Here is a 17,588-nt window from a genome sequence, read left to right on the forward strand (position 1 = left end):
GGCTACACTAAAATGAGGCTGTATTTTAAGTTGTATTTTGATTAACTCTTTGCTTTCTATTATGTTTTATTGTAATTTATATTTGGTGTTTGCCGTGGGGAGGACGGGGTATAAATAAAAAATTATTATTATTATTATTACCTGTCTGGCAGTCAGGTATCACTCAGGCAGAGGGGCTGCTGAGTACCTAAGCTCACACTTTAAGGGTTATGGCTGCCCTCACTCATGTCCCAAGCTCCCTCCATGGTAGCCATTTCCTTCCTGAACAGAACATTGGAAATTGTGTGGTGTCGTGCATCATGTGGTGCTTTGAGGAGACACTGTGTGTATGAACAAAGAGGGGGTGCACACTGTGTGCTGGAGGAGCAAACCCCTCCAATCATTGTAAATAATCCCTGTAACAATGTAAAAGGGGATTAATAAATTAAAACATTCTCTTTTTCTATTGGTGCAGTAGTGTTGCTTTATCCCATTGCATTTGTATTCCTTCCTTCTCTAGGCAAGTCTTAAAAAATGTAGTATAAACATCAACAATTGGGAAACACTTGCCTGCAAGCGCTTCAGTTGGAGAACAGCCTTTACCAAAGGTGTCATGGGCTTTGAAGACACTCGAACTCAGGACGCAAGGGAGAAATGTGCTAAGAGGAAGACACGCTTGGCAAATCCATACCGTGATCAACTCCTGTCTGGAGACCAATGTCCCCACTGTGGAAGGCCATGTGGTTCCAGAATTGGCCTCCACAGTCACTTACGGACTCATTGTTAAAACCGTGTTTATGGAAGACATTCTTACTCGGCTGTGAGTGATCGCCAAAGAAGTATTCCTTCCTTTAAACGTTGCATTGGGAGTTAGAGGTGAAAGCGAGTTCCAGTTCGTATCTGGTTTCCAATAAAAAAAGCCAATGGTGTGTGCCTCAAATCCAATGTGCAAATGCCAGACTCACAGCCAATGTATAATCAAGAAACTGTTGATTATTAATCTGAGACTTCGTCCTTGAGTATGTGACATTATTGTCATGATTGTTTTCTGATAAGTCATATCCTGTTTGTCTAATCATTGTTCTTGTTAGGAAAAAATAAGATTGAGGAATGGTACCATTCTTCAATCGTTTTTTTCCTGGTCTGTTTTAATTTTGTTATAACTTAGGCCTGGTTTTTTGTTTTGTTTTTTTAAAAAACTGGTTTACTTGAGCCGGACAGAAAGTGTAGGCTTCTAAAAAGTTGTTATTGATGCCAGGGGCTTAACTATCCTTTGAGGGTAAAGTATTGGAAAAGTCTCTTGAATGATTAATCTCTTGGGTTCTCATTTCACTTTTACGCTATTAAAAAACCCCTCTGTTGTTTTATTACGAGAGTGTTTGAGTTGATTGATTTCATATTCTAATGATTTTGTACTCATGGTGAGCTGCATAGAAAGTTTTCTGAAGTGTCAGGTTATATTTAATAAAACAATAGGTAAATGAAGTGCTTTCCCCTTTATTTTTAGCAATGTATATGGACCTAAGGCAGGAGTAGCCAATAGGTCCAATATAGGGCTATTCAGATGTTGCTGGAATACAAATCTAAGCATCTCTGAGAATTGGCCATGCTGGCTGGGGCTGATGGGCGTTGGAGTAAAATAGAAGAAAAAAGTTTTGCGGAGGGCAGTGTTCACTACCACTGAACAGAATTTTCATTGTATGGGGCTTGGACCCCCTCATTTTTAGATCTTGGAGCTGATGTATTCATCATGGCTGCAGAGACCTCACTGCAACCTAGAACTTCCATGCTTCACATCACAGCATTGAGCATGGCTGTGAGAGAGGTACCAGAGACAAAGCTTAAAATGATCCTTTGCAGTATTCAAAGGGTAAAGCATTGGCATAAATGATCAGCTCTGCGTAGTTGTGTAGTGGGTTGCCAAAGTCATGGCTGGTAAAAATCAATAACTGCTGTTTTGGGTTGTTATTTTTTAAAATAATCATATTTATTTATTACTTTCACAAACTGATATGAACTTATAAGATACAGAACTAAGAACACAGAATAAGAACTAAGACACAGTTCCTGGGGAAACAGAGGCAGAGAAGGGTTGAATATATGAAGCAGTGAAATCAACCACCCCAAGAGAAACTATTCTCTCTCAAACTCTCTGATCTGCTATCCCTGTAAGCACATTCACCCTACCCAACTCATAAGGGTTTCCTCAGTTACAAACACAGTTCCTGCTGCCACCACCAAAATGCCCAAGAGACTAACTCTTCTTCCAGCATATCACATTGAAAACGCCCCCTCTAGGAAGGGCAGGTGCCTAAAGGAAGATGTCCCTTCTGGTCTCCTCAGGCAAATCTTGGAGACCTTGGAGTTCATGCAAGCCCTCTAAAACCATCTTAATATTGGCTTTGATCTTGGCAGAGTCTTTGGTAAGGGCTTCACTGAACTCTATTAGTAGCTTCTTGTTCTTCTCAATGAAGGCAAGCACCCCAGGAAGAGTCAACTCCATAAATAACCCATAACCCAGTGCTACAAATATGGTGGAGACATCAGGCACTTCTACATTGACATAGAAATTGTAGCCTAGATCCACTTGAGTCGTCAGCTCCTGGCTTCCTATCACCTGCAATCACTCAATAATATTCTTGAGCTGAAGTTACTGAGCCACATTTTCATAGACCTGATCTTGCTGCTCCAGAACCCTCTGGAGACCCCTCTGCAGAACTTCACCGACGATAGCTTCGCACTGGAGCACCTTCTCCTGTACCTGCCGCTCACCTGGCATTCTGGCGAGGTTCCCGCGGGAGCTTTCATGCCAGAGCCTGGAGGGGAGATCAGTGGGACTGTTACTCACTGTAACTCTGGGCCCTCCCGCCTTCCTCCCACAGAAACAAGAAGCTGGACGTTCCGCAATCCAGTTGGGACCTGAGGGGCTGGGTGAGGGAGCGGAGGGCCTGGGGGGGGGGGGGAGACGTGGGCAGGTGGGCAAGGGAGGCTACCCTCCCTCCACGCGGATGCTTCCACAACTGTTATGCTATTGATGAATTGGTGAATTCACTTTGAGTCCAAGTAAACAGGGAATAATGTAATTCCTCAAAACTTGAAACTCAAGACAATCTTTCCGCCAAGCCGAGCTAGTGCAACTGTAATATAATAAACAGTGATTTGCTTAAATGCATCTCACCACTAGTGTTCAAAATTATCCAGGCACCAGGTGCATTTTGCACCTGACTATCAACCACTTGCAACCAACTGAAGATACCTGGACACCAGGATGGTGCCTGACATCTCCACCATCTGGAGGTGCATGCCTGGATCTTGACTGTTTTCACATACTAATACCACATCCTATATAATTCCATAAGTTATATTTTATCTGCACAATCAGAATGGATTTCAGAAACCAAAATGCTTTTTCTGTGCAGCCTGAGCTGGAGCAGTGAACAACGTTATAGTTAATGGTTGTCACTTGTCTTCATTTACCCCACCCCACTGCCCTGCTCACAACTGTGAAGAATATTCCTACGCTATGAACTGTCTGTGTCACCATTAAGAAAAAGAGGTAGGAATAGGCCAATGTGGACTGTCTATGAATAAAGTGTTTTTTCCCCTTTTGTTCTCAAAGTTCTTAACCTAGTTCAAGGTTGTCATCTGAACTAGCCAGATGTTTAACTGAGAATCAATCAGTCTGTCCATCCTTTGAAAAATAAGACTTTTTAGCGCCATCTTGCCCAAAAATGGCAACCAGATATTCCATTTGGGCAACTGTAACCTTGGCTTAAGGAGCCATTTTGTGCCTAGCTTATATAACTGAATTTCTAACACTGCTCACTACAATCTAGTGATAGCTAGGCATTTACACATAAAAGTAGATGCTAGTGCACCTGTAATATAATAAACAGATTTGCTTAAATGCATCTCATTTTGCATCTGGCTATCAGCCACTTGCAACCAAGTGAAGATGCCTAGGTGCCAGGATGGCGCTTGAAGTCTTCTTGGGGGGGGGGGGTTGGTGCCTGACATCTCTACCATCTAGGATGCATATGACTGAAGCTGTGTCCCAATAATAAAACAAGGCTGACATTTGAGTTAACTGGTTTAGGATTGGTAAAGGCACAAAATGCTTACCTTACTCTCTGTAAATTCCAAACAAAGCAAGTTATTTTTACAATCAAAGAGGAACAGGAATTATCTTTAGTTAAGAAGGGTAGAAAAAAAAGACAAAGGAAGTCTCATCATTATAAGCCCCAACATTCTATAGAATATCTGAGGAGCACCACATTGTCTGTCCTACATGATCTACCCATTGTGGTCTATGAATATGCCAAATATCAAATTAATCTTTTGTGTGGCACAACATTAAGAATGAAAAAGTTTTTCATTCTGGATTGGAACTGCAACATGAATAAGAAACATTTATTTATTACTTCCATCACATATATGCTGCCAAGATACCAGAGATTGCTTTGGCACTAGTTGTTTGGTGGTGATAAAGCAGTCTGGGTGGTATAAAGAAGTGAGTAGAAGCACCCTCTTCCACAGGGGTACCAACTTAAATAAAATATTAGGGTGGGAGCAGGTAAGCCCCACCATGCATAACCAAACACATGAAACAGCACACATACACTATTTGAATGGCAAAGTCCATCAATGGGGGTGGGGTGGGGGGTGGACCCCTCAAATATTTTATTACAGGGCCCAAACGGACCTCAGCCCCAAGAAGCTGGCTCTTATGCTCTTCCAACACTTCTTTTATTCAGACTCTAAACTCACAACATGGGCTAAGATTTGTGAGCTGTTGTCTAACTTGACACTTCATGTAACTTCCAGTGAGTGACTTTTAAAGTAGAAAAGGCATGAGCCTAAAAATGGACTGAAATACAGGGCACCCCCCTTTAAGTGGTGGTTACGTTCTGAGGCACCGCGCATGTTAGTGAAATCATATATTTGAAACACCATTGAAAAAGCCTGTGCACACACACACACACACATTCCACCCCTTTTTTGGAATGTTTTAAGTCACTTCAGGGTTCGATGTGATGCACGTACAGTGGTACCTCAGGTTACATACATCAGGTTACATACACTTCAGGTTAGACTCCGCTAACCCAGAAATAGTACCTCGGGTTAAGAACTTTGCTTCAGGATGAGAACAGAAATTGCGCGGTGGTGGCGGCGGGAGGCCCCATTAGCTAAAGTGGTGCTTCAGGTTAAGAACAGTTTCAGGTTAAGAACGGACCTCTGAAACGAATTACCGGTAAGTACGTAACCAGAGGTACCACTGTATGTACAATTGCACACCTATTGAACATGCATAAGTAAGGGGTTGCCTGCATAAATAATTAAGCAACCTATTCCTGCTCAAAATCTGTACTTTAACCACTTCCCAGATGCATCTTTTGCTGTTGCCTCTTTTAAAGTCTATGATATCTATAAAGGGATTATTTTCAAAAGTTACTACATATATTATCATTAGCATCATCAGCGATTACAACAGTACAGTCATACCTCGGAAGTCGAATGGAATCTGTTCCAGAAGTCTGTTCAACTTCCAAAACGTTCGGAAACCAAGGTGTGGCTTCTGATTGGCTGCTGGAAGCTCCTGCAGCCAATTGGAAGGTGGGTTCCAAAGAACGTTTGCAAACTGGAACACTCACTTCCAAGTTTGTGGCATTCAGGAGCCACAACGTTCAACTTGTAAGGTGTTCAGGATTCAAGGTACGACTGTACTAGGAAATAAGACTGCACACACCTCAAGCATTACCAGTACCACCCTCATCCTTTTCTGCAGCAGAGAAGACCTCCCCCTCCTACCCATTACTTACTGATATAAGTAATAAATAGGCTTGCTCTCTAACAAAGCTTCATAAGGCAATACAAGACCAGGACTATATGAGGCATTTATGCAAGTCCAAGGCATTTTTACTCTCATCTGGATTTAAGGCTGGAAGGCAAAGGAAAAGTGTGGTGCACTAAGGCTAAGTTTCAAATCAGCAACTTGTGACACTGCACAGTATCATTTTTATTTTGCTCAGTTTTCACCACCAAAGTGATCTGCCTGGGGCACAAGCACACATTAAAGCTTCAGCCTTGGTTTTCAATTTGCTGGCTTTATGCAGTCTAGGCCTACATGAAAGTCTCTTAAATCTGATTTTAAACGGACAGGATTTTTTTGATTCTTGAATAATGATTACAGTAAGCCTGTAACTTAAGAGCATTTAACTTTTGTGCATTCAGCTTTACGTGCGCAGCAATTTGTGTATATATGGGGGAAATGACACTGGCAATCCCATCTGCCACTGAACCAGGTGTGAAGCCCGGAATGTAACTCCTGCATATGTTGTGGGCTTACTGTAATAAATTTTGTATTCAAACACTAAAAAAGCCTTCCCCAACTTGGTACTCTCCAGATGTTTTAGACTACACTACAGTTTCCATCAAGCCATGCTGGCTGGGGCTGAGGCAAGTTGGAGTCCAAAGCAATCCAATAACATAAGAAGAAAACTGGCAGCATAGTTTTCAAGCAAGAATCCAGCAGTTCAACACAAAGCCCTGTGCAAAAGAACACAGCTACCTCTCACATGTGTACTTACACTTTAAAATGTAAAATATAAATAAGTATCAACATTTAAAATTCCGCAACATTACTTTCAAGTTTACAATGTGTAATAAATTAAGTGTAATTTCTGGAACCAACGATGAAGAAAGTGTTTTTTTAAGTCCAATATGATAAAATCAGCCCAACAGCGGGGGGAAATGTGGGACACCTCGTGTTTTTCTCTCAAGTCCTTAGTGAAGTCTAAGTAATGTTAGGAAAGAATAGATGTGGGTAGGAAGAAAGTAAGCCCCAATAGAATGAAAGGCAGTGCTTTGCCACCGTGTTTCCTTCATGCAGAGAAAAGGTGCAGTAGACTTAATGGAAAATGCAGGCTGGAAGCTAGGAGGACAGAGACTGAAGTGTCACTTCCATCAGCAAAGCAAACCTTCTTTGCAACACTTCTGTGAAAAACAAAAAAGAGTCGTCTAAGAACCTTACGCTATACCAAAGTACCCTTGGTCATATCCCCTGACCTGAGGGACTGATCATTTCCTGTACCACCAGATGGAGGAGGTGATTCTGCTCGGGAGTGAGTAGCGGCCAGAGTTCCTTCTGCAGCACCTTGAGCGCCTCCAGGTCTTTCTCTTGGCAAGCCATGACAGCGGACTGCAGCAGCAGGAAGAGCTCGGAGGGCACGTAGCCCGGCGAGGCATCCAGGGCCTCCCAGGAGTATTTCTCGAGGGTCTTGGCGTGCTCGGGCATCAGCTTGGAAGGCGGAGGCTGGAGCAGTAGGAGGAGAAGGACGCGGGCCACCTCGCAGTGCAGCAGCTCGTCGAGGAAGGCTCCCGGCGGCGGGCTGACCGGAACGGAAGAAGAAGCGGCTGCGGCAGCCGAAGACGACGATCCACCGGCAGAGGGTCCTGTGCCGGCCTGAGCCATCAGCTGAGCCTGGGTGAGCACAGCCAAAGCACCATCGTGGTCGCGGCAAAGCAGCAGGCAGGAGGCCACGTCGCGTAGGCAGCGCAGAGCCTCCAGGGGCAGCTGGGCGACCGCCAGGAGGTCGGCGGCGCGCAGGAGGGCCGGCACGGCTTGGCCCGGCTCTCCGCCGGAGCGCAGCTCGTTGCCCAGCTCGAGCCAAAGCCCGGCTGCCAGCGCGGGCTGGCCCAGGTCGAGGCGCAGGCGGGAGCCGAAAGCCACGCAGCTCTGGGCAGCCGGCAGGTGTTCAGACAGTCCCAGCCCGGGGCCTTGGCGCAGGCGGAGCTCCCGCTCGTGCTTGAGCCAGAGGCGCGCCGCTTCGCCCAGCGCAGCCGCTTCTCCAGGCGCGTGCCCGAGGCTCTGGGCGCAGCGCGCCACCGCTAGCTGGCACCAGGCCGCGTACGGGAGGCTCTCCTGGGCCCGCAGCTCCCTGGCCAGCGCCGCGAACTGCTCGGCCGCCTCAGACACGTTCGGCTTGCGCAGGAAGCGCCGGCGGAGCTTGGCCGACACGAGCCGGTAGCGGGTCAAGAAGTCACCTCCGCCGCCCGATCCCGACCCAGATTCCCCTCCGCTGAAACCAGGCGACAGGCCGCCACCGCCGGTACCCGGGACGGACAGCATCTTCCCGACTCCTTCGGCTTCACCGACACCTCTCCTATGCTAGGCCCTGCAGGAAATGGCGACAGAGGGTTGCCGGGCGACGGAACAGGAAGTGAAAAAAAAGGCGTTGCTAAGGGCCGTGTAACCATGGCGACCGCGGAGGCAGCTGTTCCCATCCCTGGGCTCCATCTCTGGCATCAGCTCAGCGCACTCCTACCTGTACTTTGCTTTCCAGGCGCTGATCCAGGTGGAACAAAAAGGGAAGGTTTTCACAGGGAAAACGCTGGGGCAAAACAACCAACAACATACCAGACGCAGCACTTTAAATCACGGAACCTGTGCCTAGAAACACAGCACAAATTGATGTGTCTTTCTGGGGAAAATGGCTCTTTAGCGCTCAGTCGGAGCAGCTGAGTTTTCCGCGGGATAGCCGTTTGAAGTTAGAGTGGGTTTTCCGTGGGAAAGGAGCAGGGCAAGGGGGTGTTATGGGAATTGTAAGGTTTCAAATATAGAATGAACGTTGATAACTGCACAAGGTAAACACACATACATAAGTATATGATCCACATGTCTAAAACAGTACAGGAAAGCAATCCAAAAGCCATCCTGACTCTCCTAAAGACTCTAAATATTTCCTCTGCCTCCTTAATTCCCCTTGCCTGAGAACATCAGGGGAAGTTCCTGAAAGGATTCCTCTCCTACATCTATGAACCTCCTTTGTATTGTCATTGTCTGCCCAGATGCTCCGCATTGAGGGATGGGCATCCTGATTGTCTCATCAAATGCTAATGTTTTGTGTAAACTGTGTCTCAGAAAAGTAAAGGACCCCTGACAGTTAAGCTCAGTCTCCAACGACGCTGGGGTTGCGGCGCTCATCTTGCTTTACTGGCCAAGGGAGCCGACATTTGTCCGCAGATAGTTTTTCCGGGTCATGTGGCCAGCATGACTAAGCCGCTTCTGGCAAAATCACAGCAGTGCATGGAAATGCCGTTTACTTTCCTGCTGGAGTGGTACCTATTTACCTACTTGCACTTTGACGTGCTTTCGAACTGCTGGGTTGGCAGGAGCTGGGACTGAACAACGGGAGCTCACACCGCCGATCTTCTGATCAGCAAGCCCAAAGCTTGGTTTGGTTTACACCACAGTGCCACCCGCGTCCCAAACTGTGTCTGAAATTATGCAAAACTTGCTAAATCCTCAAGAATATCACACTTCAGCCTGCCTGAGCCACAGGAACCCCACCTTCTGTGAGATGTAATTTCTGACTGTTTGTAGAGGGGGTTTCTCCTTCTCCACGCCAAAATGCAAACCCTTAAAAGAGATGTTTCTTCTGGGTTCTGGGTCTCTTGCCTCCTTTCTAGGACGGGAAGGAACTCTGTTGCAACTGAAAAATAAAGATCTGCCTTGCTTTCACTGCATCCTGCCACCATCCATTCATCTTTGACGGATCATGGACTTAGGGGACTCAGTCCCTTGGGGAGTTGGGCAGCAAAAGCCAACCACCCCTATTTTTTCTATATCAGGGGAACTTCTGCCTGAATTTATGTTCTCTTTGTGTTATCTATATTTTCTCTATATATTTTAAAATAATTTTTATTAATATGTTGTGACAATGTGTAACCAAAACTGTTATGCATCAAAAGTTCTTGCTTCTCATGCAAAATAAAATAAAAAAGAGGGAAGAAATAGAAAGGAAAAACAAGGAAATGGCATATGAAGAGATAAATAACATAATAAAAACTCTATCAAAGTGTGAATAAATTAAAAGGAAAAATATGATTTACTTTCTCATTCCAGAAATATAAAAACAAGACCTACCTTCCCCCAAAACTGTTGTGCCTCCCTGCAAACAATTAAGAATGGTATGCTGACATACTGTTCCAAATCTCATCACCTTACACATGTGATTTTTTTCTGCGTTAAGGGGGCTGCAAATAGATTTTTTGTGTAGAATCAAATAACACAGAAATGAGTGCTAAACATGCTCTGTTTTCTATTTTCTGGAACTAGTTTTCTCCTTGTGTTAAAGTTCAAAGAGAATGCCACAATTAATAGTTTGTTTCTTAATTTCATTTATATCCCACCTTTTTTCAACAAAGAGCTCAAGATAGCACACATAGTTTTCCACCTCCTCATTTAATTCCCACAACAACCCTGTGGTGTAGGTTAGGCTGAGAGGCAATGGCTGGGCCAATGTCACTCAGTGAGCTTCATGGCTGAGTGAGGATTTGAACCCTGATCTCCTTGGTCCAACCTAACCACTATACCACATTGTCTCTAATAATGTTAGGGAAACACTGGGGAAGTGGAATGAACTGCCATGTGAATGGAGTCTAGATGGGCCATTTGGCTGGTGCAACAGGCTCATTATGTTTGTGAGTGTGTGTTCACAACTGATAATTCTATTATATTTGAATTGCGTTTATTCTTAATGCAATACTGTTGACAAATGGCTGAGATTCTACATATAGAAAACTGATGCAGGAATCTGGGGGTCTCTCCAAACTGTCAGTATGATGCAGGAGAGATTTAAGAGTGTACTAGAACTTTAGCTTTCTACAATTGAAATTGATTAAAGCACTCTGGGTTTGTCCACACTTTTGCTTGACCTGTATTTTGATTATGTTGTGCAGCAATTAACTCCAAGACCTTTTCTCATTGCTCCACGACTGTGCCTTTTGAAAATAGGAACTTACTTGCTGAATTGGATCTTAATCAGATGTGCAGAAAATCTGAAGACAGATTTTGCTGGTCAACCTTCTGATTCAGCAGATAATATTTTTTTCCCCTAAGACAGCTGTGGAACAACGAAAAAAGCTCTCAGACCCAGATAAACTGATCAGTGCACAAATAGGGTAAAAATACAGGACAAGCAAATTTAAATAAATTGAATGATTATCTAGTTAAATTTGTTAAGTTAAATTAATTGAAAATAGCTTGCAGATACTTAATTAGCTTAGGATTTTATTTATGTTAAATGATGAATTAATATGTTTAATTCCATAAGGTGAAGATTTAAGGATGTTAATGTTTAAGTTAAATTTCATAAGAATTGGGATTTGGAAAACTGTTAAAAGGACATGCAATGAAATTCAACAAAGGGGAAGCGAGGAAGTCACTTAGCGAAGTTAATAAGTGTAATTTTCAATAAGGCTATGATTTCTGTTTGTTTGTCTTGTGTGTTTGTTTGTTTGTTTATAATATTGTGAAAACCAATAAAAATTTTGGAGGAAAAAATACAGGACAAGCAAAAGTGTGAATAACAAGTTCATGTTTAAAAAAACAACAAAAAGTACACATGTATTTTTCTTCTGTGAGAAAAGTGATGGGAAAATTCACTAGAAAGTGTGGGATGAATGAATGGCTAATGAGAAAACACCCCACAAGCAAATCAGGATGAATGCAGGTCGTTGTCATGTAACTCCTACAAACATATCAGAACAAATAGTAGATATTTGACATAGTCAAATTGCCGTGTAAGCAAACCAGGATTACTGCTGAAAAACAAGTCATCAGGTGGAGCACTATGTGATCATGCGCACCTGGCAGAACCATCCAGATTGCGCCCCCCTAGTCAAGGGTACCCCACTCTGGAAGTCCTTACAGCGGTGGCACTGGCCCTTCCTTCCTTCTCCCCACCCCCACCTTCCTCACACAACTCCCCATCCCCTTTCCTCTTTCAGCAACACCAACATGAAATTTCAGTAGCCCTCTGGGTGATTTTCAGACTTGGGCGTGAGGAAAAGACTCTCAGCCTAAAAAAAACTTGGGGGGAGCATGCATATCTGTGGTATGATAAAGCACACAAAGCGTTTAAAAACCATATTGTCAGAAAAGCACTGTTTAATGTCTGGATAAGATATAAGGACTTGTTAGAAAATAAAACCCCAAGATGGCTGTCACCAATGGAAGCAAAGGCTCAGAAAAAACTCAATATGGAGGCCAAATGGCCGAAGTATTGGGAAATTCTGGAACAAGAGGGAGACAGATTAAAATTGCAGAGTTTTGAAAAATTAAAAAACAGAGTGCGAGACTGGCTCCATTATTATCAAATAATGGAGGCATATAATTTGGACAAAAACCTAGGCTTCCAGGTGGAAAAATCAAAATTGGAAACAGAATTGTTAGACCCCAAAGTTAAGAATTTGTCAAGAATGTATAACTTGCTGTTGAAATGGAATACTCAGGATGAAACAGTGAAATCTGCTATGATTAAATGGGCACAAGGTGTTGGACATAACATTATGATGGCTGACTGGGAACAGTTATGGACCACAGGTATGAAGTTTACGGCATGTAATGCCTTAAAAGAGAATTTAATGAAAATGATTTACAGGTGGTACATAACACCAGTCAAGCTTGCAAAAATATATCATTTGCCTGATAATAAATGCTGGAAATGTAATGAGACTGAAGGTACATTCTTCCACCTTTGGTGGACATGCCCAAGGATTAGGAACTTCTGGGAGATGATTTATAATGAAATGAAAAAGGTATTCAAATATACCTTCCTGAAGAAACCAGAGGCCTTTCTCCTGGGCATGGTCAGCCAATTGGTGCCAAAGAAGGATAGAACTTTTTTTACGTATGCCACAACAGCAGCAAGAATACTTATCGCAAAGCATTGGAAGACACAAGATCTACCCACCCGGGAAGAATGGCAGATGAAGCTGATGGACTACATGGAATTGGTGGAAATGACTGGCAGAATCCAAGACCAGGGAGAAGAGTCGGTGGAAGAAGATTGGAAAAAATTCAAAGTATATTTACAGAAATATTGCAAAATTAATGAATGTTAGAAGGATGCTGGAATGAAGTTATATGGCTTTAGCAGAAATGTTATAAAGAATTAAGCAAAAATAGATTGTTAATGGGCTGAAGTGGAAATTTAAGGTCAGATTGTGTTAAGATAAATTATAGAACAAAAATTGAGAAAGATGGAAAGGATTTGCTGAAATAGATAATTGAACTAGAATACAAAAAAGGGAGGTGTGAGGAGGTCGATGAAACAAGTAAATGAAAGGTAAAGATATGGAAATATTGGATGTGTTTTTAAATGTTTTTGTTTTTGTTGTTGTTTTGTTTTATTGTCTTTTGTTTTTCTTTTTATTTTTGATGTATTGTAAGGTATTGTTTTGCTCTGTTTAACTTTTATTGTTCCTTTCTTCTTTTTTCTGTAATTATTAAACCTCTAATAAATATCATTTTAAAAAAACGGGGGGGGGGAGAAGAGAAGAGGGGGATAATAATAATAATAATAATAATAATAATAATAATAATAATAATTAATTTTATTTATACCCCGCCCTCCCCATCCAAGGCAGGGTCAGGGCGGCTAACAACCAATAAAAAAATAGATTGAAATAAAACTTTAAAAACAAGATTAAAATACATTAAAAATGCAGCCTAAAAGGTTTGCTGAGGGGTGAAGAGGCGAGGATTTGAATCTGGTTGTTCCACAGGTTGGGGAGAATGAGGTAGGAGGCTGTCCCCAATTTGAGAACAGGACAGCGCTTTCCTTCTCTTCCCTCCACCGCCCCCTTCCCGCCACTAGTGTACCTCAGAGCAGCTTGTTATTGGTCCTGGGGAAGGCAGAGAGGCGGTGGGGAGGGGAAACGGTATACTCCCCCCCCCCCTTTCCTTGGGCAAAGTCAGGGGACCCAAAGAGAGGCCGCCAGCGCCCGGCTGTCAAAGAAAGTGAGGAGAAACAACCCGGGAAACCTTTTATTCGTGGGAGAGCGAAGCAGCCCGTGTGTGTGTGTGTGTGTGTGTGTGTGTGTGTGTGTGTGTGTCTGTCAGTCTGAGGCACATCAGTTCAAGGCGTCCAGGCACTGTTGGAGAGAAAGACTGAGGGAAGGGAAATTTCTCCGCTCACTTGTGGCCCCACTTCTCAGCTTCTTCCCCGCCACTGCCCTCTACGGTACCTGAGAGGGTAGCTGAGAGGAGAAGCAGGGCTAGCGGGCAGATGTGGAAGGTTAGTGCAAAGAAACAGTGGACACTTTAAACACTGCAGTTTTTAAGTGCCCTTCCTGGGTTCAGAACGTGTTGGTACTGCACAATTACTATTGTTGAGTCCAATGGGGCTTGCTCCCAAGTAATTGTGTGCTGGCAGCCAATTTCAGCCAGGGTCCCAAAGTCCCAATGACTACGAGAATGTGCAGAGTGCCACCTTCTCCCACCTGCGTAGTGTCAGCTCCTACTTAGCTGAGATTGGGGGCAGAGAGGCGAATAAGAAAGAGAAAACTTTTACAGCTTAATTCTTGTTTGTGTGACTGCTGGTTAGAAGACCCAGACGGACAGCTGGTCTTTCCTAGAATCGCCACCCTAAACGCCGGATATTCTTTGGAAATTAGATTATAGATTTTTGCCAAAGCTCCTGTATCTTTCTGCCGTGCCTGTGACTCCCACCTGCACGCTTAAGTCAGCCTTCCCTAACGTGCTGTCTTTCAGACATTTGGACTCCACGCGCCTGCCAGGTGTGCCTGTGCCTTTAAGGGAAACGCAGGGCTAGAAAGAAATCTGCAGGTGACAATTCCGGGGACAGAAAGGGAAACAATGGAGCCTCAAGGCAGGGTCTGGAGGAGGCTGAAAAGTTGGCGGCCATGGGGTCTTTTGGATTTCCTTGGGGAACCAGGCTATAAGCTTGAATACACGTGTATTCGCAAGATATAGGGGGTTTAATTTATTGGAGGGTGCGTGGTCCCGTGGGGGTGAAATGGGGAAGCAGAGTCCCTTTAACTCGCTGGAGTTTAAACTGGCCAGGGGGCGGGGCTGCAGGTCTCTGTTTCTATCAGCTGGGGCGTCCTCGGCGTCTTCTCTGCTTCCATCTGCCTGGCGCTGCGGGAGGGAGGGTGGCAATGGGTGCTTGGAGCTCGCTCGCTCCTGCACCTCCTCCTCCTCCTTGGCGAAGGGTGCGCTCCTGGCCGCGGCTCCGCTCAGCATCCGGGCGGCGCGCATCCGTGCCCTTTTCCAAGTGCTGCGGGACGGCGGAGAGTCCTGGGGTAGGTAAGGTTCTGGCGGGGGTTAGGGGCGGGTGGGGGGGGGGTTGGGGAGCCGCCTCGCTCAGCCAAGCAACTTCGTTGTGGCTTTGGGGATGTGTCCGGTCAGGAGGAAGGACTGCTGCGCGGAGGTAGAGTTTTGCGGTGTGTCTGTGTGTGTGTGGGGGGGGGGGGGGAAGTGAGGGCAGGGTTACTCTACCCGCAGTATTTCCAGGCAGGGCTAGGGAAAGAGTCGGGTCTGAAAATGCGGAGAGCACGTGTGTATGGACATGGGCAGTGGCGTGTGGGGTTGGGCCGGGGGAGGGTAGTCCCAAGCGCGCAACTTTTAGGGGGCGGGAGCCAGGCGCCCCCATGCAGGGAACCCCGTCCGGCCCTGAGTGCCGCCAGGACCCGGCTTGGACTAGCCGTTGCGCGTCCCAGGCCAGCGTGGGGGAGCGGGATTTGCCTGCCGACCAAGCTTCTCCTGGCAAGGGCAGGCAGGGGCGAAGCGCAGCCCCGCTTGGCTCTGGTGGCCAGGCTGAGTTGACGCGCGGAACCCTTCGCGCCCTGGGCACGTGTGCCCGACAACGTTGGTGGGTTGTGTTGGTGGGTTGTGTTGGCCGCGCGCACTCCAACGCAAAAAAAGGACGCAAAGCCGCTGCGTCTTGGTTTCCCCCCAACCAACCCCCCATTTTTTGGCTTGAGCACCCCACGTCCCATCCCTTCCTCCTTGGTGCCTTTAGCTTCTGTGGGGAAGGTGAGGTGCAGGCAGAAGTTCCACAGGATAATCCTTGGCCTCCTTGGGTAGGGTTGGGAATGTCCCGTTGTCTGATACTATGGTGGGCTCCTCACAGTCAGTACAGAACTCTGGATGCACCTGTGGTCAGATTTGGTACAACACACCTCCTCTTTATGTTGTGCTCTTGGTTTTCCTCGAAATGTTTTTTTCTAGAGCCTAACTGCTAACCCAGAGCAGCTGCAGAGGAGCAGGAACTTTTGTCACTAGGGGGCACAAGTCTCTAGAAATCTTAAGGGCTGCCTTTCACCAGCATCTTAGTTCTCCTTAGTCCTTGAAGTGCAGCAGCCTGCCTGGCCCCGGAGAGAGACTTTCTGCAGTGCAGCTATGCTGTCCATATCCTGCGTATGCTTACTTGGAATTGAGTCCTGCAGTGCTCAGTGGGATGTACTGCCTTGTCAAGTGTGCCCAGGAAGAAAGCTGGCATGTGCTCCTGGGTGGCCTGGCTCTCAATATCTGGCTGCTGCTGGGCTCTCCATGGCTGAACTGGGAATAGAGAACTCTCCTGCCTGCACTTTTCTGTTGAGCTGACTAAGATGGTTTGAGTTTTCATCTGGCATTATAGTTCTTCCTCCCTTGCAGGGTTGGAATGACCATGTTCTGAGGCAAGACGTGCAACTTGTCTTCAGCAGCAGTGTATAGGAATGTCAGAGGAGCCTTTTGCACCAGGCCAAAGGGGGACCATCTAGTTGAGCATCCTGTTCCCACCATGACCACCAAGATGTCAGCCAAAGACACAGGGGCTGCTCTGTGGATGGGCAGAGCTAATGCACAGGGAAGAAGCCTCCCTGCCCGTCAGCACTGCTTGCATGGGCAGGACACGAGTGCTTCTGAATCCCAGCTGCTGCAAACCGCAGGAGGGGAGAGGTGCTCTTGTGCTCTTGTCCTATTTGTGGGTTTCCCTTAAGGAGCATCCGGGTGGCCACTGTGAACAGGATGATGAGGGGCCAGTGGCCAGATTCAGTAGACTCCTCTTACTTTCTTCTGTAAATACTTTCTTTTCTTTTCAATTTTTTATTGGTTTTTACAACATTATAAACAAACAAACAAACAAACAAACAAACACATAAAACAAACAAACATAAATCATATCCTTATTGAAAATTACACTTATTAACATTGTTAAGTGACTTCCTCGCTTCCCCTTGGTTGGATTTCATTGCATATCCTTTTAACGGTTTTCCAAATCACAGTTCTTATAAAATTTAACTTAAACATTAGCATCCTTAGATCTTCACATTATGAAATTGAACATATTAATACATCACTTAACATAAATAAAATCCTAAGCCAACTGAGTATCTGCAAGCTGTTTTCAGTTAATTTAACTTAACATATTTTACTTAGTAATCATTAAATTTAATCCACTCTTCCTGATACTCCTCTTCCTTCTGGTCACGGACTCTTCCGGTTAGGTCGGCTAGCTCCGAAAAATTCATCATCTTCATCTGCCATTCTTCTATCGTTGGTAATTCTTGGGTTTTCCACTTTTTAGCTAACAAAATATGAGCAGCAGTTGTGGCATACAAAAATACCATCTTTCTTGGGCAATTCCAAACCTGTTATTCCAAGAAGAAAGGACTCTGGTTTCTTTATAAATGTATATTTCAACATTTTTTTCAATTCATTATAAATCTTTTCCCAGAAGTCTATCTCCTTGGGACAGGTCCACCACATATGATAAAAGGTTTCTTCCTTTTCTTTACATTTCCAACATAGATTGTCACAG

General features: G+C 45.0%; 1 protein-coding gene across 2 annotated transcripts; it reads right to left on the reverse strand.

Annotated features, from left to right (window-relative positions):
* Nucleotides 1–1,947: 1,947 nt before the first annotated feature.
* On the reverse strand, nt 1,948–9,608 carry F8A1 (coagulation factor VIII associated 1). 2 transcript variants are annotated; one of them, XR_014521290.1, is made up of 2 exons: nt 4,836–9,608; nt 1,948–4,681 (listed from the first exon to the last, which is right to left on the reverse strand). XR_014521290.1 is itself a non-coding variant. In XM_083484782.1 (2 exons), the coding sequence occupies exons 1-2, from the start codon at nt 8,105–8,107 to the stop codon at nt 2,593–2,595; spliced, it is 1,266 nt and encodes a 421-aa protein (XP_083340908.1). In that variant the 5' UTR covers nt 8,108–9,608; the 3' UTR covers nt 1,948–2,592. The 2 variants fall into 2 exon arrangements, 1 of the variants encoding a protein (XP_083340908.1); XM_083484782.1 differs by having other exon boundaries at nt 1,948–2,795; nt 7,045–9,608.
* Between the last annotated feature and the right edge of the window lie 7,980 nt (nt 9,609–17,588).

The sequence above is a fragment of the Podarcis liolepis genome (assembly GCF_965112155.1).
Source record: "Podarcis liolepis genome assembly, chromosome: Z".
Classification (NCBI taxonomy): domain Eukaryota; kingdom Metazoa; phylum Chordata; class Lepidosauria; order Squamata; family Lacertidae; genus Podarcis; species Podarcis liolepis.